The sequence below is a fragment of the Diadema setosum genome, chromosome 17 (genome assembly GCF_964275005.1).
Source record: "Diadema setosum chromosome 17, eeDiaSeto1, whole genome shotgun sequence".
Lineage (NCBI taxonomy): Eukaryota > Metazoa > Echinodermata > Echinoidea > Diadematoida > Diadematidae > Diadema > Diadema setosum.
In genome coordinates, this window is record NC_092701.1 from 32,766,831 (window position 1) to 32,793,411 (window position 26,581).

Here is a 26,581-nt window from a genome sequence, read left to right on the forward strand (position 1 = left end):
ATGATCCGGGAGATCCGGGGAGATCCGTGAGGTTTCGACCTCGATGGAGTGTCGACGAGCGTTGATATGACTGTACACACGGTATCAACACGGCAGCTACACGGATAAGGCCGGAAGAGCGCGGCGTCTTTACGGACAAACACGGCATCTACGGCATCCACACGGACCCTCCCGGATTGCTCTGTCAACACGGCAATCCCCGGATGACGGATGTTTTTGACCTCCAAAAGTTGCCCTGTTGACCTCCCGGATGTCCCCGGATCTACACGGACGTAAACGTATGTCCAAGGATGTCCATGACGTTAACACAGATCTCTTCCCGGATCACCCCGGATCAGATCCGGAGTGGTCCGGGGTGATCAGGGATGTTTATGTGACTGAGGCATATGGCCTATGTTATAGAGTTGTCATCATTGTTAATAGTAGCATAAGTTTTTAATGTGTTTACTATGTAGGCCTATAAAGTGATAAGAAATAGTCTTATGGACGGTCACCTTTACTCCGTGAATGAGTAGAATATGCATTAATCAACAAATAGTCAACAATCATATCTTAATCAATTAATCAATTAGAATCCCGTGATTACACGGCAGGTTCTTCAGCTACTCTCGCTCCTGGTTTGAGGCGGAGGGCCACTGCCGGTCCTTCACCTCTCCGTCCTTCGGCTCGGGGCAGGGCAGTCCCTCTGCTCTCGCCCATCTCGCCTCCATCCACTCCCAGGCCGAAAACGACTTTCTGCACACTTTCTTCGAGACATCCAGAGCGAGGAATGACTCACAGGTGAATAATTTGGTTGTGTGTGTATATATATCTATATATGATTATAAGAAGAATGACTCTCAAATACGCCATTTGTAGATCCAATAAGGAGGTTTTTATTCACAAAATTTTCAACCCGCCTCGGGCCTTCGTCAGTGTAGTGTATACTAGGAATATGATAAGTTTTTGGTTTTGAAAGCTTATCATTGTCCTAGTATACACTACACTGACGAAGGCGGGTTGAAAATTTTGTGAATACAAATCTTCTTGTTGGGTCTATAGATGGCGTATTTGAGACTCATTCTTCTTGAAATTATAACATTTCCAACACGTGGAAAATTCCAAGATATATATATATATATAATATATATATATATATATATATATATATATATATATATATATACTGTATATATAGTGTGAAAGGTGTGTTTTCAGTTGCTAAACCCCTAGGCCGTCGCATCTTAGTAGTGTGAGGATCAAAAGCTACGTCTACCGCCTCTTCTTTATTCTCACCTATATATATATATATATATATATATATATATATCATGATAGTGGGATGACGCTGATATTTTCATCGAACGCTTCTGTCATCTTGGGAAGAATGATATACTAGTAATTGAGACAGTAATGGAGACAGTATATTGCACGATGCCGTGCAACATGAAATATGTTGCCAAGTATGCTCTGAAGTTGTGAACTTGTGCTGAAACTGTACTGAATGAATTATGTTTATTACTCCGAATGATTTATTATGCTCAAAACCTCTATTCCATTTCGTATAGACAATAAAGACAATAAAGCTGACGAAGACCCGAGGTCGAAAGCTTCTACCAGCAGCCGGCATCGTGCGACATCTACTATAATATCTAATATATATATATATATATATATATATATATATATATATATATATATATACATTCACTCAGGGTATGAGACTTACAGAAAAGCCCATCCGATTTCGTTCAGTGGTCAGTGTGTCGCGACGAAAAGCTGACGAAAAGCATACTAAAACTTCTACAAAATAATTTTGAATCCTGTGACATTCTTTGTCGTCAGTAAAGGAAGTGGTTCAAAACGTTCAACCCAATTCGTTTTAGCACTTTAGTTAGGCATTATTAAAGTCCAATCTCCAAACAACTCGACTTGTTTTGTTATATTCCTGATGCCTACAGCCTCTAGGAGTCTACGCAACGTTGTGGATCGGGCTACACGACTTGGAGGAGGAAGGGGTCTTCGTCTGGTCCGACGAAACGCCGGTCGACTTCGAAAACTGGGCCAACAACCAGCCCAACAACACAGGCACGGGACCCAACTCTGACTGCGTGAGTCTCTTGGGCGGTTATATCGGCAAGTGGCACGATCGCTGGTGCCGCGCGTTAACGAAGCAGTACATTTGTAAGATGCCCTATGTCTACTAGGTGTAAGCTCTATGATAGCCGACATGGCGCAATGTCTACATGCTCCCGCCAGAGATGTTTAGCCTCCCTATACGATAGCACAGGTACATCTACCAAGATTGCAATATCCCTTTTGGACCACAATCCTAAACTTCAGATAATTGAATACACACAAATCATCCTGCCTACGGTAGTCTGCAGTGATATGACTGACACATGTGGCTAACTGCAAGTCCAAAATAGTAAGGGAGAGACCAAAGATACATCCTTGGAGAGACGATCGTCTTTTTTAATATTTAATTGGGGGAGGGAGTTGGGCCTAACCGGTTAAGGGATGAGATGGTTCAGGGGGTAAAGCCACTTACAGACCTGTGGCCCGTTTCATAAAAACTAGTCATCAGTGACAAGATGTCATAGATGTGACAAGCTACTGAAATCCTTGCATCTGATTCGCTGAGAGCAACTTTGTCATAGAAATGTGGTAGTTGTCACTGAAGACAAGTTTTATGAAACGGGCCCCAGCTTGGAGATTAATGCGTGACTAATTCATTCTCTGCCCACCGGGGTACATTCGAATATCACGAATATCACCAGTTTGCGAATATGTATTGTGCAACCACATCACCACATCAACCATATTCACATGCACAAAATTTAGCAGGGACAGGGACTATGGTAAGGGGGAGGGGAGGGGGAGGGGAGGGGAGGGGAGGGGAGGGTTCCGTTTCGAGATTCTTCCCTGCCACCGAAGTACGCAGCCCCCATCTCACTAGGAAGTCGACCATGTATACAGAATATTTAAGAACCGGCGACGAGCAAACTACAAATCGTATCCTACAATGAGACAATTTTTATGAAGATGTATTTGAAAAAAATTACAACTTAATTTACTTTCATTGACTTGGAATGGTAAATGAAAAACAAACAATTTGATAAACAGAGTAGATTCGTACTGAGTGTACGTGGAAAATGAACTTTAATACGTTTTTCTCCATGTCCACCTTCCTGGTCTGTGCATCACTTTCTATCGTTCATGGTTGGTTCCTGTTACATAATACTGTAAAAGCGGTAATTTTCATGGGCGATGGGGGCCGCTTTCGATGCGCTTGAGTTACGCCTAACGCGTTGCTACCCCGTCAGAGTTACGAATGTGGCGCTTTTAATGCGCTCGTGAGGCGATTGTGATACGCTCTAAAACCACGGTGAACTCGCAACGGAAGTTTTGGACATGTTCAAAACTTCCGTAGCGAGGTCGCCGACCATGGCGATGGTGGCGACCCTCCGCGCTTCTGAACCGTTCAAGATACGATGGAGAAGATTTAAAACGATCAAGCCACGATCCGCCGCGCTTTGTCGATTTTTGATGATCGTAGCGGAATCGCCGTCTAGTGAGATGGGGGTATAAGGAGCTAAGGGAAGTATTAACCCTTGAACAAACCATCCAAGAGTTTAACCCGACCCCGACCCCCCCCCCCCCCCCACACACACACACACGCACAAATGTTCCGCCGCTCATATTGAAGTAGAATAATTACGCTTGATAGCCTCGGTGGATTAAACATTGGAATTTTCTCATATTTCTTGCAGGTATCAAGTGTGTTGTGTTGAAAGCTACCTGCAAATATTTGTTTCCGATTTATAATCACTTCTGTGTGTTGGGTTACGTGCCTGTTCTTTTACTAATTAGTAGGTAATAACATTATGTCACAAGGCAACTATGCGTGTCTCTGCCTAGCAGCCCCTCTCACACATACAATCTATCCCTACTTAACGGTACAGACTCCTTCAAATTCGCCAAAGTTATCCCCATCTATAAAAGAGAAGATCTTTCAATGGTGAAAAATTATAGACGCATCTCATTGTTACCTGCAATATCGAAAATTCTAGAAAAAGTAGTTTACAAGCGTCTCTATTCGTTCATGGTTGAAAATGAAATATTAAATGCGAATCAGTTTGGTTTCAGGAAAGGACTTTCTACCGATTATGCTATAATTAAATCTATTGATAATATTATTGATACGCTTAATAAAAAGGAGCATATAATTGGAGTTTTTATGGATCTTAGTAAAGCATTTGACACTATCGATCATGACATTTTATTTGAAAAATTACACAATTATGGCGTGAGAGGGATTACGCTATCGTGGTTCACAAGTTATCTAAGTCATCGAAAACAATATGTTGAATTTAAATCCAGTCACTCAACATATTCTAACGTGTCATGTGGTGTCCCTCAGGAATCTATCCTCGGGCCCCTACTTTTTTTGATTTACATTAATGATATTATCAATTCCTCTCCTCGTTTAAACTTCATCTTATTTGCAGACGACACCAACGTTTTTTATTCCCACAAGGATATTGTAACACTGGTTGATACATTAGATACGGAATTAAGTTAAATTGGTTTAGAAGTAACAAGCTTTCATTGAATATTGATAAGACATGTTTCATACAATTTCATACGCTTCAATCCCAACCCACCCTTCCTCAAAGTATTTCTATTGATGATATGAACATTGCTAAGAAACATTCAACCAAATTCCTAGGAGTGACCCTAAGTAGCAATCTAACTTGAAATACTCATGTTCAGAATATTACAACAGCAATATCTAAAGCAACTGGTGTTTTAAGAAGAATAAAATATTTCATTAATGATAAAATTTTAATAATGTTATACAACACTTTATATTTACCATATGTAATGTACTGCAATATTGTATGGGGCAACTGTAACAACACTAAATTGAACACAATTGTTCTTCTCCAGAAAAAGGCTCTTCGTATATGCACACATTCAAATTTCTTGGCTCACACTGATCCCATATTTTATCGCGTAAAAACTTTGAAGGCCCATGATTACTTAACTGCCATATTTATGTATAAACACACTCGAAATTTATTACAATTTTTTTCATAATGCCCTAGTAACCAATGATTATATTCACTCATTACCCTACCCGTCGTTCCCATGATTTTCAGTTAAGTAATCCAAAGCTTTTACTTGCTCAAAAGTCGATCAGACATCACGGTTCGGATACATGGAACACTCTTCCTGAGGAGTTGAAACAGTGTGCCCCCTTGTTTTCACTCAAAGCAAACTTAAAGAAGCACATTTTATTACAGTATACTTCAAATACGAACTAAAAAACAAATAATTTATATGACTAATGTTGGTCTCCCGATAGCAACATCGCATATCGTTCCCTCTTACCAGCAAACCAATTCTATTATTCTAAATTCCAGCCTATCTGCCCTTGTGCACTTTCAAGCACCTGCACGCACATTCACCACCATCACACATCAGAGTTTATTTTCCCCTGCTATCTTCGCAGCAGAATTTGTATTGTTACGAATCTAGTACGTCCCTATCTTTTCCTCGTGCCGGCCATCTTTTCAAGCAATGCTTATAATGGCGGCCCTCTGCATATATTGCTTCTTAACTACAATTGTTATTGTAGTCCCTGCTGCATAGACATGCATACTGTATATTATATCATTGATTTCCTTTTATATCGTTGTTTATGCAAGTCAAACGACTCTGTAGTAAATTTACTTTGTATATTTCCTACATGTTCATGATTATGTAACTTATGTATATCGTTGTTTATGCAAGTCAAACGACTCTGTGTTGAATTTACTTTGTATATTTCCTACATGTTCATGATTATGTAACTTATGTATATTGATTTACAGAAAATAAAGTACCTATCAAACAAACAAACAAAAGAGAGAGAGAAAGAGAAAGACGTAAAGATAACTTTTAAATCGATACACTTTGAAAGAAAAACAATTTTTAATAGCCCATAATTTCAATAACTGCAAAATTCAGTCCATAGTGCATGTGCCCTTATCATTGCAAGACATTGGAAACTTTTATCAGCTCTCGTAGAAAATGCAGGTCATTGCTGAAAATTATTTTGCATAAATAGTGTTTGAGATATTAAGCACATTATGACGCAAGCAATTGTTTCATTATATATATATATATATATATATATATATATATATATATATATATACCATATAAAACAAGTAAAATATAATTATTTATCAAACAAATTCATATGATAGAGAATAAGGGTGGAAGATATAGAACAAGGAAAATGAGAAAAAGTAGAGACCAATCAAGAACATTGCACACTCCTAATTAAGGTACATTATTTTCATCAAGCAGGAATTGCTTTATTTCAGTGTTACTGCTTTTGATCAATAAAATAAGAATGGTATTTAAAGTAAATACGACCATTCTTAATTATGGAAGAGAGTGTTTTGAAATGTAGTTTAAAGAGGAATTAATATTTTGAGCATTCCTATCGTGTTATAATACACACACGCACACGCACGCACACACACACACACACACACACACACACATATATATATATATATATATATATATATATATATATATATATGATGGAGGCCTATTGCTTGCTTTACCTTACTAAGAATAAATGAAAAGAGAACTATCATAAACTATCACAACCACATAATCGCTGACTCTATACATCGGAAGACGTGCACATTTTAGAATTTAGATCATCTTGCATTTACAATCACACCTATACACTCTCGCATGAATTTAGCAGTATCCGAATGTTACCCATTCCGTTTGAATCCTCACCTCAAATCACGTGCACACAAACGAGAAGTTATCATGTCGAACAATTTTCTCTCCTTTTTCCCTTTAATGTCATTTAAAGGGACTGTACAGTACTTGTTGAGGTGGGAATTCATGTTTTGAACATTCCGAAGTGAGATAATGAGAAACCTCTTATGAAATATGAAAGAGCATGTGATTTTAATAAGGATTCAATGTTTATTTGAAGAAAATTGGTTTTCAAATGGCTGAGATATCCAAAAAGTGATAATAATAAAAGGCGACAGACAGACCACGCCTTTTATTAGGATCTCTTTGTCTCACCTTGTTTTTGGATAACTATCTCAGCCATTTCAAAACCGATTTTCATCAAATAAACTTTTGATACTCCTTAGAATTGCATGTTCTTTGACATCTTATAGAATGGTTTCTGAATATCAGGCAAAACGTTAAAAGCTACATCCTCACCTCAACCAGAATTGTACACATCCTTTAAGATAGTACATGTATAAGAATGTAGAGACTAATGTTTAAGTAAATTATATTTTGTTTCCTTCTTTGACCGCCGTCACATCAACCTATGACTATAGCCGTCTCCTATAATACTAAGGATTAAAGTAAGCAATTATTTTACTTCTTTGTTAATTGTATTTTGTAGATAGATAGATGGATAGATAGATTTTATAGATACAGACATGAAACCACACAAAGATAAACCAAAGCAAACACAAAGAGTAGGGATGGTCACCCAACATGCCCAAACCACAACATCCGTATACAGCTTCGTTCCCTTAATACCACGTCCTTCACTGATTAAGGTGGCACCTATCTAGGTTCTCCCAGGGAGGTTTCCTCTCACCTCCCTGGTTCTCCGTAACCTGCAGGCGTATCAATGGCGAGTATTGTACAGTAAGTGAACAGCGCAGTGCCAAACTTTCGGGAAATAAAAAGAAAAGACTGACAAACAAAAGAAAACCCACTGGAGTATAAAAGCTTCAGTAGGAATGGATATCACTGATATTTATCCCTAATCTATTTCTTTCATTTCAATGCATCTTTTACAAGCTCAAACACTACCTGTATACGTACACACATCACAATCAACATTGGAATCATTGTTTAAAGACATTATTTACCATTTGCAGATGAAAAAAAGCACCCCCAGCTTTAGTGATTCAAAATAGTTCTAAATTGTGAGTTAGGGATAAAAACTACCAATGTTAAAATTTTAGTCAGTATAGTCAATGTCATGTATTGTTAAATACAGAAATTGTGAACAATAGTTAAAATAGTGATGTTTCTAGACTAAACCGTCTATATGTATATATATATATATATATATATATATATATATATATATATATATAAAACACAGTGCTTATATAGCGTATATCACTACCGTGGTGTCTCAATGCACTTTAAGGGAGAGGGATGAAAGTAGAAAGAGGAAATGTCGTGTACAATGTATGAACCATAAATGCAAAACCAAACTCATTCATAATACTTTTTGAACAGAAATGTCTTGAGAGCGGTTTTAAACTTTAACACTGTGGGAGCTTCTTTTATATAACACGGAACAGCGTTCCACAGTATGGGAGCAGCATTATGGTTTATTGAGAAAAAAAAATAGAATGATGGTATCTCCTTATATTTTAGGATTCACTGCGAAATATTTTGGAATGTTTTGTGGGACAGCTGACCTCTGCTTACACATATGCATCAAATGTGATATTGCTCCTAATGGTAAACAGTATGTTTAACAAAGATTCTAACATTGTCCTACACTGCGTTTTGTTCCTGACAGGAAGCGAATTATTATACATTATGGCGTTCGTATTGATTCAGGGTTGAATGTAGTTGATATACCCACACCATAGAGTTTCCTGACCTATAGGGGCAGTCTGTCAGTTTCGCGCATATTATCCTAGGTGGGAGAATCAACAAAGGACCGTGACGATGAACCCCAGGGCCACGATGAAGAAGAGAGTCTTGGCAATATTGACGATGAGGCCGTAATCAGACGCGCTCGAAGGGACCGGCCTGGTGCGCGTGGCAAACCACGTGTTGTCCCACGCCGACAATATGGCGTCGCGGGCGCCGGACCAGGTGTTTGGACCAACCAGACGGTAGGTATAGGGCAGCGCGGGGCCGAAGAACATGCGGAAGGCGATGACGGGATCGGTGAGCAGCATGGGCCAGAATTTGGGCCGGGCACCGATGCGCTCCGCCACCATGTCTTGGTAGGGGACTGCCGGAAACTAGGAGGAGAGAAAGACGAATCTCAGTTATTCGCGTATCCGCGCAGGTCGTGAGGGGTGTTGGACACAAAGTGCTCTGTGTTCAGGTGGAATTCACGTGAGGTTGATGATTTGCATCGCGTACCTTTATTATGGCAACATTCACACAAATATGCACACACACACACACATTCATACACAATACGCCACGAAGTTATGAGACATGGCCGGCGCCGCGTTTTTAAAAGTGTGTGTGGGGGAGGGGCGTAGTTAATATTTCTTGTGTCACTTCCGGGTTTCATCAGCTAACAAGCAAAAGAAAAGAAAGGTAAACCACTTTTTTTTATTCTAGTGCCACTTCGGGGTTTAAAAAAAAAAAAGGTGGGGGAGGGGGCCAAGTGGTTAAACCCTATGAGTATTGTTATGCAAAAGAAAAAGTGGGGACCCAAGCCCCCTACCCTCCCCCCCCCCCCCCCGGTCGCGCGTTGAAATTAGCCTACCACTGCGCTACATAGTGGCTGGTCAAGATTATCATCTCTTCATTTATCTACATAGGCCTAATTGTCTATTCATCTGTATGTCCATTCATTCATTCATTCATTCATTCATTCATCCATTCGTCTTGCGTTCTGAGCTTTACTATTTTGACTCAAGGAGCTTAATGATCTCCAGTGCGGCTCAGAAAAGTGCCACCCTCTTTCAAAACATCACCAATTATCCTTGCTGTCGGAGTAATCTGCACCTTCATTAACGTTGAGGAACTTGATTCGACTCTGTCCAGATTCGCTGACGGTTTCGCAAAGACATAATAATGGCAAGAGATATTGCATCACTTTCAAGAAATGCGGGTAAACTTACGAAATTCTTGTACTTTCCGTAGCGATTGAGCATGATGTTCTTTCGCCTCTGAATGTCTTTCAACATCACGTCCAGCGGGGGAAGTTCCGCAAGGCCCTTGAAGACGCGCGTGGCGTACCTGGCCTGCATCTCGAAGACCGGTCCGTGCGCCCCCATGGTCTCGGCGAAGCCAATGGCGGCGAAGGTCTTGTGCTTCAGGCGTGGCGGGAAGACATACAGGTAGAGCTCCAGGTCCTTGGTGCCGTCTGCGAGGAAGAGAGGGAATGGGAACTTGACATGACGTGTCGGGGAAAATGCGAGATGGGGGTGGGAGGGGGACAACGTTAAAGGAAGGAAAATGAGAGTGTCGTATATCTACTGATAGTTACGAGGGAGGTTGTATCAGAAGAGGAGGTGCTGTTGGTATAGAGGATGTAAGCAGAAAGAAAGAATCGTCATCTTGATGACTAAGGACAATACATCTGACGATGAGGATACGAGGCGACCACAAGGATGGCCAGATACAGGTAAACAAAGGAAGAAAAAAAGAATGTAGTGTGTCTATGTTTGTGTGTGTGTGTGTGTAATTATGTGAGAAGGAGAGAAGATAACTCCCTGAGCAAAAGAATTCTTAACGACTAACCGCAAATGATGTCGTTGTCCACGGTCGGCGCTCTGAGATGGTAGCCTGTGGCGTATACGACGAGACCGAGATCATCGACCACGGTCCCGTCCGTGAACACCACGCCCCGTTTGGTGAAGTGATCTATTCCAGGTTTGCAGACCACCGCCCCGCAAATCGCCCTGGAACCAATGTCGTCATTGACCATCACCTGAAGCAGTATAGCACATGCACGGAATAATGTGACTCTCACGCTCACAGAAAATAAAGATATCCAATTAAATTTCATTTCAGTTCAATTCAATTCAATTTCTATTTTCCACTGGTGGGACTGAACACCCTCGTCAGCCAAAGGCTGCATGGTTTTCAGAGGGATTCATACAGATTAAAAATTCAAACATAAGAAATGAAAAGAAAACTATATACATGTAATCTAATTTTCACAGACAAATTGAATTAGAATCCCATTTTTTTTTTGGGGGGGGGGGGTCAATTTTCACGTATGAAGAGGATAGTGATTTCAAGCACAGTTTCTCCAATACAACATATTCAAAGAGTAAATTAAAGGCAAGCAAAAATGAAATTCAATTTGGAAAAGAAAACCGGTCTGATATTTTGGCTGTATATTGATGAGTGCAATGATTGATACTCTTTAGAGTTTCGCGTCTATACATTCATGACATTCAGACCTGTAGTTTATTAAGTAAAGTATTTGTTTTTATGTATCTATAGAGAAATATTAGATTTAAAGGGCTCGTATAGTTTTGGTTAAAACCTAACTTCAGGTTTTTAACACTTTTGGGCTAGATAATGAGAAACCTCTTATGAAATATGAAAGAGCACGTAATTCTAAGAGGAATTCAACGTTTATTTGATGAAAATTGGTTATGAAATGGCTTAGATACCCAAAACAGAGCAATACTAATAAAATGTGGGACCCAAATTTTATTACCATCTCTTTGTTTTACTTTGGTTTTGGATGTCTCAGCCATTCCAAAACTGATTTTCATCAAATAAACTTTGAATTCCTCTTAGAATGGCATGCTTTGTACGATTTCAAATTGGCTTCTTGGTATCTCGCCAAATCCTCAGCTCCACCAATACTGTACCATCCCTTTAAATTATGGCTACATATATTGCTACACATACTATAAGAAACACCTATTTCCAAAAAGTCGGGCCGCTCTCAATTGAATATGATACGCCCAAAAACAGTCTATGTAAGAAATGTTTGGCATGCATGCATGCCAAACATTTCTTACCATAAACTGTTTTAGGGCGTATCATATTTAACTGAGAGTCGTCCGTCTTTGAGGAATGTAATTTGGTTGGCGTACTTTAAAAGTTCATTTGCAGAGGAACATTTTTTTTTTTTCAAAGTTGGCTTAGGCAAATCTGAACGATAATTAAAGGAAGATGTACACAGAAACATAAATGTGAAAAAGGGGGACGCAGAAAAATGAGTACAATACATCTATTAAATAAGATAAGCCATTTAAAACGTATGGATTTCCAAAAAGTATTTTTTTATATATTTTATATTCTATTTTTCCTTTCTGAAAGTTTATACATGTATATTACATGTGACATGTCATCACAATGAGCCATATAATGTCGGGAAAACATTTCTTCTTTTCTATTTTTTTTTTTTCAGATATGAATTTTTCAGATGCTAGGCTTTTAACTGACATATAATTTGCCAAGCTTTATTACAAGGAAAACACCCCCTCCCCCCCCCCCAAAAAAAAAGAATTCAAAGTTAGAAACTGTAACTGGAATAATATGACCAAGGATGGCTTTACCCGCATCTTTCATCCTTTTATGTTCTCCAACTATTGAGAACCATATATTTAGTGTAATTTTCCCTCTCAGAATCATTGATACCACCAGTGATACTTTTGCTGGAGCAACAAGACCTTGTAAACAAAATTATTCTTCCATACTCTGTATCAAATTGCCTTATTGCAATCTAGAACGTAAGTACACATTTCATTGTACACCCCGCACAATTGCCCCAGAATATTCGTAGAATTGAATTTTCATCATTGCACCGTCACTTATTCATCCATGTTTTAGTTTTCTTGTCAGCAATTGTTTCCTCTGAAATTACATACTTCATAAACATTATATCCAAAAACATCCCAGTACTATAGCGACAGGTCGAGAGATGATGATGATATCATAACACGAACCAGAATATTACTAACAACATGGATATAACTGGAAGTAGACGTGCTTAAGTCACTGTAAGTTTAACACACATACGTCATAATCCATATTCATCTTTGCGACTCTGTGCCTGCAGCTCATACTATTTTGAGAAAAAAAAAATCTGGTGACAACTACTACATGCCCGAAATCATAAAACGGAGCTTACATCCATACTTGATATTTAGTCCCTTGACTAAACCAGAGAAAAACAGGTAATCTTGCACATGGGTGTGTCAACCTGTGTTTCGTTATTGGTTGGCGTATACGCGATACGTTATACACTCGTAATCCATGGACGACCGTGATGGGTGACATCTCGGATTTTAATAAATCTGAATATTTAAGGGTAGAAAAGCCGAAATTCTCATCTCACCTCGGAGCAAAACAACTTCTTGGTGCTCTTCAGGCCCAGGTTGTCCATGTTCACGCGTGAATAGATGTCATCCACCAGGGTCTTTCGTCGAAGCCATTCGGGTTTGAGAAAGTTGACGCGTCTGTTTCCGTACATGTCCCGCGGAATTCCCCCTGGCGCCATTCGCTGCAGTACCCACGTGCCCTTGCGCATGCTCAGGTAGGTCTGCGGACATTAATTCGGTTATGAAAAGCGAGTACCGAGGACCCATTGTTAATGTCCTTGCTCCAGTCTGGTGACGAGTTCTGCTAGTTTTTAAAGTACGACCTCGGTTGACAATGTTTCAGTTACGAGTTCCACTTTTCGAATGAGCAGAAAATGGTCATTTTATTTTGTACAAACAGGGCAGGATGGCTTTTAAATTCACTAAGAGGAGCATCTGTGATATATTTATCGTGTTTATTATTCACGTTATCCTATGTATTGTTTTTACCAGCACATCCACCTGAAAGCAAAAGTGGTATTCGGCAATACCAATATGAAAGGAATTGTTAATACATTCAATGCCAAGTAATAAACTTGATGCTTTCCAAAATGTTAATTAATGGACCATCATGGTCTCCCGATGGTCTTTAACCGTAAGTTCATCTTTTGTTGAAACATGATAGATGAATTCCATAAATCATTGTTACGTCGGTCAAGCCTGTGCATTATGTCGCATCGTGAACGTGTACATAACCAACTGGGAGGAACAAAAAAGAAAGGTCATTTGCATTCATGTGCTCATGAACTAACTGCGAACTGGCTTATTGCGTACTAATTTGTAAATTTGCAGTTTGGTTTGTTAGAAAAACAAACAGCTGAACCTAAAAAGCTTCACTTTTGCTCAGTTCAAGATGAATTACTGACTTTTTACATACTGTGGTTCTTGAAGGGAGAGTGATGATTGTCTTGTGCAAGCTTAAGAAATCTAACTTTAAAATACTTTCGTGACAGTTTGAATTACCTGAATTATTCGCTCAAACGGCAACTAGCCATCTTAGAGCAAAATGAATTGATTATCTAATAGTCTTTGATCTGATATCTCATAATGTTATGAAAACAACCTGCTTGACAATAGGCATTTCACTATGGTAAGTATTTGGTATTGTGAAATGCATCTCTCTCTTCTGTTGTTATGGTCGTGAGCATATTGCAATAATAAGCCAGTTCGGGGTTCCACTTTGGGCATGAACAGAAAAAGGTCATCTGTACCAGCAGAGCTTTAAGCATCTGTGATGTAATGATTATTCAGGTGATCCTTATAAGTGGTGCTTGCCGGCACATCCACCTGACATTAGAGGCGGTATTTGAAAATAATATCAATGAAAAAGACTGTTAATACATTCAATGCAAAACAATGAAATTGATGTTTTCCCAAGTGCTAATTGATGGATCATTCTGGTCACCTGGTCTACGCAAGTTCATCCTTTGTTTGAACATGACTGACGAATTCAATAAATTTTCACGTCGGGCAAGCTTATGCCTTCTGTCGCTTGAAAAATAGCGGAGTGCCTAATCAACTGAGAAAGAAGAAAGGTCATTTGTACCCATGCGCCCATGAGCTAACCCCGAACTGGCTTATTGTGTAAGAGAGAGAGAAGGAGAGAGGGGGAGAGAAAAAAACGAATGACACAAACAGGTCCCCAAAATGATGGTCGCTTTTCGCTTGATGATAGACGCCTGTTATCATTGGATATCCGGATATCATACCAGGAAATGCTATGCTTGCAGCTCTCTTTGGGTCTCATGGGAGGAAAACAAACACACACACACACACACACACATACAAACACGAACAAACACACACACATTCATGTAAGCAATCATGTATGAACATGCAATCATGGCTGTGTGCAAATGTACAAACACGCAGTAATGTATAAACACACACACCATAACACACATTATTACCATCACAACACAGTCATATCGCGCAGTTTTTGCTGTGGTCAGCTGACAACTTACCTTTTTTGAAACTCGGCTCGTGTCTACGGCTACGTCCCCGGCCGAATGTGCCCCACCTGTAGTACATCAGCCAATGACCGGAAAACAACGTGAAAACGATGACGTCGACGACACCGACGACGATGATGACAGTCATGAATTATAGTGGTAATTACAGTAATTGTCAGAATAAAGATACCAATGATCAGATTGATATAACATTATAACAATAAGTTATACTACTATCATCAAATAATCCTGTGAAGAATGACAGCCATTGCTGCAAGAAATATTTTGTAACTTATCTGTCCTTATTTCAAGCAAGGAGCATGCATGAAAGAAAGATTGTATCAAACATTCTTGCGTATATTCACATCATATTGTACACCAATCCTAAATGATTTACTGAATAACCCACCAATAATGCAATTGTAAACCTTCCTTTTATAAAGCAATTTCATGTTTATTTCTTCTTTATCATACTTTAACCATGAACCTAATATACATGGACTGTTCACTGCAGTCTTTCTTTGATGTAATGATCGTCGCCGACACCTGATTATGTGCATCTTAATGAGTAAATTCAGGTGTCTGGACAATAACGATTGTGTGAGATCATGTATCGTCACTAACAAAAGAATATTTTCCCTCATTTCAGTCTTGTTTCGCTGATGTGCCTTTTTCAGACGGAAATGTCTTTAAATAAATACAGATGATGAGGAGCAGCAAACCTGAGATCATGACAAATTTTGTGTCAAAAGATTGGTAAATGCTGATTCGCACATTTTCGCACACGCATAAGACCTTGCCTAATGGCAAGATATACCTGTTCTCTACCATTACCGTCCCTTTTTGCTCTGGAATAAGCTGCGGAAGAGTGAAATATTGAGATCACAAATGACAATCATTCTGCCAAAATGTTAGCTTTCTTTTATAAAACCATCTGCTTCTCCCAAGCGAGATTGTTTGAGGTATGATTTCCTAACATACACCACATCTGCACATTCACTTTACTTGATTTTTGTGAGTTATTTTCTTCTGCGCATATAGTTTTAGATTTCTCGAATCCCCGCCTTGTTCTTTTCCCGGCTTGCTGGCGGTGACGATCATGGGATCAAAGCAGTGAAGCATGCTAAAAATGTCTTTGTGGCGCTTTTGAGATGTACGGGTGCATGTATTAATTAACGATACGATGAATGTCCATGTGAATAAGCCAGTTCGGGGTTCCACTTTGAGCATGAGCAGAAAAAGGTCATCAGTACCGGCAGAGCATGTTGGTGTTTTATTCACTGAGATAAGCATCTGTGATGTAATGATTATTCAAGTGATCATTATGAGTGGTGCTTGCTAGCACATCCACCTGACAGCAAATCCGGTATTTGACAATATCAATAGAAAAAGATTGTTAATACATTCAATGCGAAATAATGAAATGGATGCTTTCCAAAGTGCTAATTGATGGATCATTCTGGTCACCTGGTCTACGCAAGTTCATTCTTTCTTTGAACATGACTGATGAATTCCATAAATTGTTACGTCGGGTAAGCTGAAATACCTTCTCTCGCTTGAAAACTCGTGGAGTGCCTAATCAACTGAGAAAGAAGAAAGGTCATTTGTACCGATGTGCCCATGAGCTAACCCCGAACTGGCTTATTAGGTCCATGCTTTAACCGAGTGTTGGGTAAATAAGCCGAGAGACGGGGGGGGGGGGGGGGGGGGAGGAAGGCGGGGGTCAGAGGGAACTTGGTCTGGATTCTTGTAGAATAGATTGCTCGATGAGTTGTGTTTGGATTCTAATTATTGTGGGGTTCAAACAAACAAATGGTAATGAGTAGCACGAGCGAGTTTACGAGAGTCTCCACCATTTTTTTTTCGCTCAATCTCTAAATCAATCTATCTATCTATCTATCTATCTATCTATCTATCTCTCAATCTCTCAATCTATCTGTCTATCTATTTATCTATCTATCTATTTATCTTGTTTTCTCGTTCTATAGACCACATAAAAACAGACTTTAAGTTGCTGCTGGACAATAACCTGTAATCGATAAAAAAATATTCCCCGAGTACACTCTTAGTATCATTATGTTTACATTATTATCCCAGCCTATTATGGGTTTTTTCCGAGTGTTGGATAAGCTCACCCACGACCAGAACGTTCATGCCATTGGCCAGCCCGTCGGCCCTCCTGTACTCATTACTATGCAGCACTTTGCCCTCAAACTCTGCTTGGCCGGGGTACTCCACCACGTTCCGTTCGCTGTACAGGCCCGTGCACATCATCACGGCATCGTAGACTTCGCTCTTTTCTTCGCCGTCGCTCCCGCGGGAGCGCACCACCCAGCGGCCGGTGAGATCGAAGTCGGGGGCCCTCTCCACGCGCAGCACTTCAGTGCTGTACCGGATGTGACGTTCAAGGTCAAAGTGTGCTGCATAGGACTGACAGAGAAGCAAAAGAATAAAAAACAACTCCAAAATGCTAACGATAATAATACGTGATATTATGCCTATATCTCAACCAAGCTTTGCTGAAAATGTATTTTTAAGGTGCCTTGTGATTCCAGGGCTCCATTTCATAAAAGATGTTAGGATGGCAACTCTTGCTGGAATGGCAACTTCCAGTGGCAACAGCCAATCAGGAAGCTGGATTCTTGTCGTTACTATGACAATTTCCATTCCAGCAAGAGTTGCTATCATATCAAGTTTCTATGAAATGGGGCTTGAACCTTATTCTGAATAATTAGTTATTACAAATCCTTAATATTACGAAGTGTCAAGGATTAAATCATACGATAATCATCTCATTTCATTGAACATTATTTTCATTGATTTAGACATTGAAAATCACAAAGTTTATTTCAACATGATAAAACAGCTGATATGTTAATTTGATGTTTTGCTGCCGTAATAAATGTGGAATCACCATAGATTAGAAAAGCAGACGCACAATTAAATGTGTGAATTTATGACATTAATTAAAATTCAACTCGTTTGACTAAAAACATTGACTATACACACGTTGATCAAACTGAACTTTGTCTCTTTTTCAATATGTGACCCGTCTGTCAGTTTGTTTGTTTGTTTGTTTTTAACCAACTTTCCTATCTTTTTTTTTTCAGCGAGCAATTAGATGCTTCCCTCCTTGTAATTTAATCTTTTGTTGAAGGATGTTGTTTCTGCATGATATAATGAGATGGAAGAGAAAAATACACACATATGATTTATTCGCCTTGCTACAACAATTTACCTTTAGGTATTTGATGAATTCTTTGCCCTGGATGTACGGAGAGCCTGACTTCTGGTAAGGGAAATCACTGAAGTTCGTCATCTGTTTGCTAGAGTTCAGCACAAGGCAGTCGTAGAGAGCGCCACGGGTGTATGATTTCGGCCTCTTATCATCGTACACCCAGATGCCACCTATATCAAAGCAATCATTCGTCGAGAAAATAATTTATGAATTTAATCCTGTAATCGCAACATAAGTTAAGTGTCACTTTGAAATATTTTAATGTATAAGGCATTCTCCATGTAATAGATAATGTGAAATAAACCTTTCCGATGATATCCCACTTGTTGTAAAGCGATTTTTTTTTGCAGATTTAATCGCAAATATCTCAAAACGGCTAAAATGGGAGTAAACTTGCTTTGCAACCATACTCTCATGTCTGTACAAGAGACAAACCTGAGTCATTCCCATGACATAAAGCTCCCCACATCACGCATCTATCACATGAAAACACTTTATTGTATGCTGGCGCGTGTACTTTATACCAAGCACACATGCTTCATTAATTATCTAGAGCATGTTTATGCTATCTTCATATTAATATCGTATATTCCACGATGAAATCTGAAAATATTTCTTATGCACATAATATGAAAGAGCACATAGACCACTTCACTGGGCCAAATTATGTCACGCTATGATCTCAGATACTTTGAATGCTCCTAGTATGGAAAATGCTTTATAGGTCGATTAAACGAGAAAGAAAATGAAGTAGTACGACAAGGACTTAGAAAAGCCATTCATGGATTTATTTCGCGATGAAATTTAGCATTTTTACAAACGATAACGAAAAATTTATCTCCTCGTCTGCTTTTCTGAATAACGGGTGGTTTTCTGTCCTTCTTTTCATTTTTGCAAGATATTATTGAGTATTATACAACGATAATTTTTAATCGAACTCGACAGTCTGTATCTATTTTTTGTCGTGCATGACACTACGTCGTTCATAGAGTTGTGAGCAGCAGGAATAGCAGTGGCGTATCTAGGGGGGAGGCAAGGGGGGCACGTGCCCCGGACGCCACTCCTTGGGGGCGCAAAAAAAACGAAAAAAAAAAGCGAAGAAGAAGAAAAAAAAAAGAAAAAAAAAACGAAGAAGAAGAAGAAGAAGAAAAGAAAAGAAAAGGAGAAGAAGAAGGGGAAAAAAAAAAACTCGCCCGGAAGGGGGGAGGGAGAATGGTGGGGGGGGGGGGGGGGGCAGAAAACCAAATCAAACAAGATAAAAACAAAACATGACAATGTTTATTGTGTTCACACAAAAATTCCATGTTCTGTGAGCTGAAATACAAGAATTTTCGCCTCGCTCGCTGCGCTCGCTCGCCAAAATTTATATAAAAAAGAAGGTAAGAACAAAACGTGATGATGACACAATGACAGTGTATATTGTGTTCACACATGTCATTTTATATTTAGCAGGCAAAATGTTTCACGGAGCAGCGGCTGCAATTTCGTTCTGAAGCGATCGCCAATTGGATCAAAAGAAGGCGCCAACGGGTTCGAACATATACGGGGGGTGGGGGCGCAAAAAAACCCCGAATCAAACAAGATAACAACAAAACGTAATGATGACGCGTAAATATACAAATTTCGGCTCACTCGCTCGTACTAATTTAGAGTATTTTTTTCAAGTCTTCATTATGTTGGTATAAATCGTTATCCATAAGGCCGTCACTATATCTTGATTAGAATTGTAAGATTTAATAAGCAAAAAATGACAAGAGTTTCATGATTTGTAAACTGAAATACAAAAATTTTGGGCTCGCTCGCTGGGCTCGCTCGCCAAAATTTGCATAAAAAAAAGAGAAGAAGATAAGAACAAAACGTGACGATGACCCGGACAAAATGATAATGTCTATTGTGTTCACTCATGTCATTTTATATTTAGCAGGAAAAATGTTACACGGAGCAGCGACTGCAGTTTCATTCGTTCTGAAGCGATCGCCGATTAGATCAAAAGAGGATGCCAACGATTTCGAACATACGGGGGAGGGGGGCGAAAAAAAAATCAAAAAAGATCAGAAAAAAAAACGTAATGATGACGCAGAAATATACAAATTTCGGCTCACTCGCTCGTACTAATTCAGAGTACGTATTTTTTCAAGTCCTCAGTTTGTTGGTATAAATCGTTATCGTTAAGTGTGAGATTTAATAAGCAAAAAATGACAAGAATTCCATGTTTTGTAAGCTGAAATACAAAAATTTTCGGCTCGCTCGCTGCGCTCGCTCCTCGCCAAAATTTATATAAAAAAGATAAGAACAATACGTGATGATGACGAGGACATATATAAATTTCAGCTCACTCGCGCGCACTAATTTAGAGTATTTTTTAAAGTCCTCAGTTTTTTTGTATAAATCGTTATCTATAAGGCCGTCACTATATCTTGATTAGAATTGTAAGATTTGGTAAGCAAAAAATGACAAGAATTCCATGTTTTGTAAGCTGGAATACAAAATTTTTCGGCTCGCTCGCCAAAATCTATCAAAATACAAAATTTTTCGGCTCGCTCGCTGCGCTCGCTCGCCAAAATCTATCAAAATTCATTACATTTAAATCACCCTCAAAAAGATCCCTTTTAAGTGCTTGAAAAAGCATCATGTGGTGTTGGGGTTGAACACTTTTTTTAGAAATTAGGGGCGCAATTTTCGTGCTTGCCCCGGGCGCCGTTTTCCCTAGATACGCCACTGAGGAATAGACAGCTAGCAAATTTTGTTTGGCATCATCATACTGAGGGGACCCTAATTATAGTTTTATGAATGTCTCAGTACTGTTCCACCATTACATAACACTTTCGATATTGCTATCACAAAAACCGTTAATTTGTCTGCAGCATGTGGTTCAAATTTGTTCTCTTATATTGTATTTGAGAAGAATTTTCTACATCCCCGCGTAATTGTCTTTTTCCTTAAGTTTGGTCGTAAGGTGTGTGTCAGTGCTCCTTATCCTGTCCGTCACCCTAGATTTCTATACTTGCTTTGAAACATAAGTTTCATCGTACAACTGTCGTATTTTTGCTAGAATTTTATTTTGATTTAAACGTTTAAATATTGACCACCTCTGCTAGTAATAGTTATTGTACGTCCATGATGGATATCATGTATAATTTAATTTGACTACATTTCATGCATTTCTCACTTAAGAAATAAGGAAATGACTTGAAAACGAAATTATACTTGAAATGCGCACACACACCAACGCACACATACACAATTGTATACATAGATCGCTATACTCACCGTCAATAGATTGACCACTATGTTCTATGTTTACAGTATTTTATTGTACAAGATGGATATCATGTATCAGTTTTGTTATGTCATGCATTTTAATTGAAAAGAAATTAAAATTTGAAAGTGAAATTACTAATAAAGACACCATCATAAGCACAGTTACACCTACATATAGTATGTAGACCTACATACATTATACGGTACACGAACATACACACCTATACACATACATTCATACATCTTTATACGCATACACAACCATAAACACACACACACACACACAATTACATTTATATACACACGTACGCACACACACAAAAAAAACTTGACTTACCCAGACATGGTTCTCTTTCAAAGCAGACGGGCTCCATGCCCTCTTCCAAGCAGTGCTTGACAGACACCAGGCCGCTAACCCCGCTCCCTACAACAGCAACCGTTCGCACTCCCATACTTTCGCTGTACTCAGTTTGAGCTGAAGGAACGAGAAGAGATCATCGTATTTAGTCTAGTCATATTAGCATTACATGCATTTTCACCGGCCCTGTGTAGATGTACGAATTACCACTTCAAGAAGTGAATGACAGTTGATTATTCTCAACTTTCACACTCCTGCCCAAGGAGGATGAGAGAGAAGTTTGTGAATTTACCAATTCAAGACTAATAAAGTCGGATTAATCTTGAACAATCAAAAAGTAAACTAAAGACACTGATTAATTTGTTAACAGAAATGCACCTTAAGACTACATTACATATACGCTGTTTTTTAGACTGTCAGGATACGATGAGATTAACTGTAAAAACATTACACACTTTGCTTGATGCCGTACTTTTTATTCACACTGTCCCTCGGATATAGGAAATCAAATGAAGGTCCCGTGATATGCAAGAGCGTCACAAGTCATGTACGTTAAATATCCCGCTGCATGTATTCATCGCAAAGAGCAGGGTGCATATTTAACCCGCTGAAGTGGTCCCGCCTCACATCCAACTGGACCCCATGGAAGACCATTTAATGCAGTGGACAGGCTGAACATTGGCTATCATATATCCAACCATCTTCTCAGATGAAAATAAACAACGAACTAAAAAACAACAACAAGCAAATATACATACTGCTCTCCAATATCTTTACATCCTGTTGATGAACAAAGCTGTAAATGTGCTGCCAAACTCTTCCACAGTTTGGAACAACAACAACAACAACAACAAATCAAAGCTAGCCTCTGTTCTTATAACCGCAGCTTCTTACATCTGGGGCCCGTTTCATAAAACTTGTCATCAGTGACAAGTTGTCATAGATGTGACAAGCTACTGAAATCCTTGCATCTGATTGGCTGAGAGCAAATTATTGTCATAGAAATGTGGAATTAGTATACGCTTTGCCTGTAGTATTGGAATGTTTACTTTGTTCTGCTGTCTTAAATAAGCTTTATAATCATTAACGAATTTAGACTTCATCCATTTCCTTTCTAATCTCTTTCGTTATCTCCTTAGTCAATGGACATGTTCAATATATCAACGACCAAATGATCTCATTTTCCTATAGTACTAATTGAGACATAGCAATCCAAGACATCATTGATAGACTGACTGTTATATCTTACCATGCAGTCCCGATCATCTCCATGATCGTCACTTGAGATACACAATATGTACCTTGTAATGCCACTTCTCTGAAGTGACAACCTTCATGAGGTTGCACTTAATAACATAATGATCTGACATGCCTCTGTCAACCATATTCAACTGTTCAATAACTTATTCTTGAGATTATTAAGTCCAGGATGTCTCCTCGGCTGTTTGTAGCAGAAGCTACATGCTGCGGAAAACCTGCGGATTCCGTGGCACTCATTATCTGTCGGTTTGATGATAAGGTGGGTTGGTCAATGTGCATACTGAAGTCACGAGAATGGTCATGTCCATTCAGTGAGGAAAGCTGTCCAGAGAACTTATCAATCTCGGTCAGGAATGCATTAATGGTGAAACCATTATTTTAGCTGCAGATTGTGGTGGTCTGTAGACATTTACTTGCGCTGAACACATGGGTATATTCAAATGTCGTTAAAGAATCAATTCGAGTTCTTTTGAAGTTTAAAGTTCATCGTATCTTTGAGAAGTATCCCAATTCCTCCATGTGGACCACGATGACGCGTGATATATCGAAGAAGAAATACCCTGGATGTTTAAGCTCTTGGATGACAGTGGGATCATCCTAAATTACCAGGTCTCTGTGACGACAAATAGATCAGCATCATTTTCAATACAATAATCATGTGTTTCAATTGTTTTGTAGCCTAGTGACCTATAGCATTCCAAAGATGAAGCGACATAATATGTGCGGGACGCTGAAGGAGTAGGTTCTCCCAGAGCTAACTGACGAAGATTCTCCAGATTAAATGCGGTCTGTCCCGAATAAGTCCTACCTGCTCTGAGACCAACGACTGGACTGGTCGGAACAACGCTGATATTCCTCAACTGTTTCCTCTGTCCACCTCTCTTCCCTGGTTGTGATGCTCTGACGTTGAGATCAGAGGTGGTTATCCATAGTGTCTCTGGAATTTTCCCTCTACCACTCTTTCCATACTTATGTAAAATAGTGTCCAAGTCAGATTCGATGGCTTCCAAAGATAGACGTTTCCAAACGGGGTTACACAGCAAAGAACAGTCGTGCACTAAACGCCCATCATATCCATCGTGACCATGAAGATGAGCAGACATGACAGATGGTCCAGGATTAGGATGACAAAAGTCGCCTGACACTAACAATGTAACCTTGCAAAATGGCACTTGAATGGCAGTAGTATATTTCATTTCCCGGAAATTCGCACCTCATTTAATTTTCGGATGAAGGAATTTCTCAAATGACAAATCCTCTATTTCATTTTCGGATTAACGAACCTTCGGAATAAGGCATCTTAGCAATCATTTACGAATTAATAAACCTTCGGAATAACGAATATACCATATTCACACCTTGAATTGAATTGAATTGAATAACTGAAACTGCACTGGTCTTGCAGTCGAGACACAGTGAACAGTTCCAGCACGTTTATTTTCATATTGCACTTGACATCAAAATGCATCCAAAAAAAGAATACAAACCAAGCAAGATACAAAATATGTCATAAGTCGGGTCATGAACAGAAAGTGTGTCAGCATATAACATAATGTACATAAGACAATTCTCTATGACTTGTGAAATATGATGGAACCGCAAAAGCAAAGCTTGTAAACGCAGGTTCCATGAAAAAATACCGGTGTAAATTTGCTATGCAATCAATGGAGATAGGACACAAAGTAATAATGACGAAACGATATGAAAGCTAAAATATCAAAGTACAAAGGGAAACAGAAATAAAGGAGAAGAAAAAGAAAAAGTGAAAAAAAAACAAACAAACAAGAACCCAAAGAATAAGAACTGAGTGAAGATATGGCATAAAAATACACAAGTATATACGTGCACATTACCTATAATCAACTTCATAATGAGTTCAAAATGTTCACACGGTTCATCCACGGTCCTTCTCACATTCCCATCTTTATTAACCTACTTCTCAGGTTCACTTTTATTTGGGGAAAAAGAGACAACTATTAGAACAAGACTGCCGCAACTTCTGTCCAATAGCTGAATAATATTGAGACTCTATAATGATAGCCCTACACAATAAATAGAAAATGTATAACGGCAGTAAGGAGGTTAAAAGGATATATAGTATGTTCTCCCAATTTGCATAGTATGTAGGACTGATGTATCCCTGATTTGTTGTTCTCTTATTGTTTTAACTGAATGGCAACGGCGTAAATCCGTACTGAGGAGTGGGGGGGGGGGGGGATGATTGGCGATAGTCACCATCACCACGATTACAAGCCCATAACCGGACCGGCGCAGCCTGGGGGGGGGGGGGGGAGCTTGCCCCCCCCCCCCACACACACACACACACACACACACTTTACAGGGATCAAATGTCCCACTCTTTTCCATGCAAAGTGGGAGGGAAGTGGCAGCAAAAATATGACGACTTTTTGTTCTTGTTTTTGTTTGTTTGTTTTTCGTTGTCAGCCGACTTTCAAACACGTAGCGCAGCCCTGAATAATACCCAAATAAATTCAATAAAATGCTAATAAGGATATCCATTTCTTGAATAACGTAGTAGATATTTTCCTGTAGCTATTAATAAATTGTATTCTTCAATTTTCTTGATTTAAGTCAGTAAAGCAATCATCACAGGGGCATCGTTCCGTTTTAATGATGGGGGGGGGGGGTAGGGGAGGGACTTTGAGTTTGAATATCTGTGCGAGGGAGCGGAGCGGCCTAGCGGGGGGAGGGTGCCACACGAGGAAAATTTGGCATTTTCAGACCTCAAATTCAGCGATCCGGTGCACACTTTTGGTGAAATTTGGGATTTTTTCCTATAAAAAAACAAGTAAGAAAAAGAAATATTCATAGATAATTGAATGACTACATCGTGGTATTTCAGCTCTTGCTCCGCCTGTGCGACATCACTGTGAAGGCCTAAATAGTGGGACCTATCACCGGCGTAGCCAGGATTTGATCTTAGGGGGAGCGATTAGATGCGAAGGCGACATCACTGTGAAGGCCTAAATAGTGGGGCCTATCACCGGCGTAGCCAGGATTTGATCTTAGGGGGAGCGATTAGATGCGAAGGAGCGATGCGAGAGAGGGGAGAGGGTGTGGGAGGGGGGTTTCCCCCTCCCACAGTGAGAACTTTTTGCATATTGATGTTGTAAAGGGTGCAATTTGATTCATTTTTTTTTCAGCGATCTGGTGCACACTTTTGGTGAAATTTGGGATTTTTCCTATAAAAAACAAGTAAGAAAAAGAAATATTCATAGATAATTGAATGACTACATCGTGGTATTTCAGCACTTGCTCCGCCTGTGCGACATCACTGTGAAGGCCTAAATAGTGGGGCCTATCACCGGCGTAGCCAGGATTTGATCTTAGGGGGAGCGATTAGATGCGAAGGAGCGATGCGAGCGAGGGGGGAGGGTGTGGAAGGGGGGTTTCCCCACAGTGAGAACTTTTTGTCATATATTGA

General features: G+C 39.3%; 2 protein-coding genes across 2 annotated transcripts; one reads left to right on the forward strand and one right to left on the reverse strand.

The window, feature by feature from the left end:
* LOC140240620 (echinoidin-like) lies at positions 1-2,186 on the forward strand. The gene is made up of 3 exons (XM_072320374.1): positions 1-26; positions 594-780; positions 1,941-2,186. Exons 1-3 carry the CDS (start codon positions 1-3, stop codon positions 2,184-2,186), a joined length of 459 nt encoding a protein of 152 aa, XP_072176475.1.
* A 6,192-nt stretch (positions 2,187-8,378) lies between these two features.
* Positions 8,379-21,988, reverse strand: LOC140240890 (dimethylaniline monooxygenase [N-oxide-forming] 2-like). The gene is made up of 8 exons (XM_072320669.1): positions 21,856-21,988; positions 18,258-18,427; positions 17,155-17,449; positions 15,032-15,087; positions 13,046-13,249; positions 10,483-10,672; positions 9,861-10,105; positions 8,379-9,023 (listed from the first exon to the last, which is right to left on the reverse strand). Exons 1-8 carry the CDS (start codon positions 21,968-21,970, stop codon positions 8,703-8,705), a joined length of 1,596 nt encoding a protein of 531 aa, XP_072176770.1. The 5' UTR covers positions 21,971-21,988; the 3' UTR covers positions 8,379-8,702.
* Positions 21,989-26,581: the final 4,593 nt, after the last annotated feature.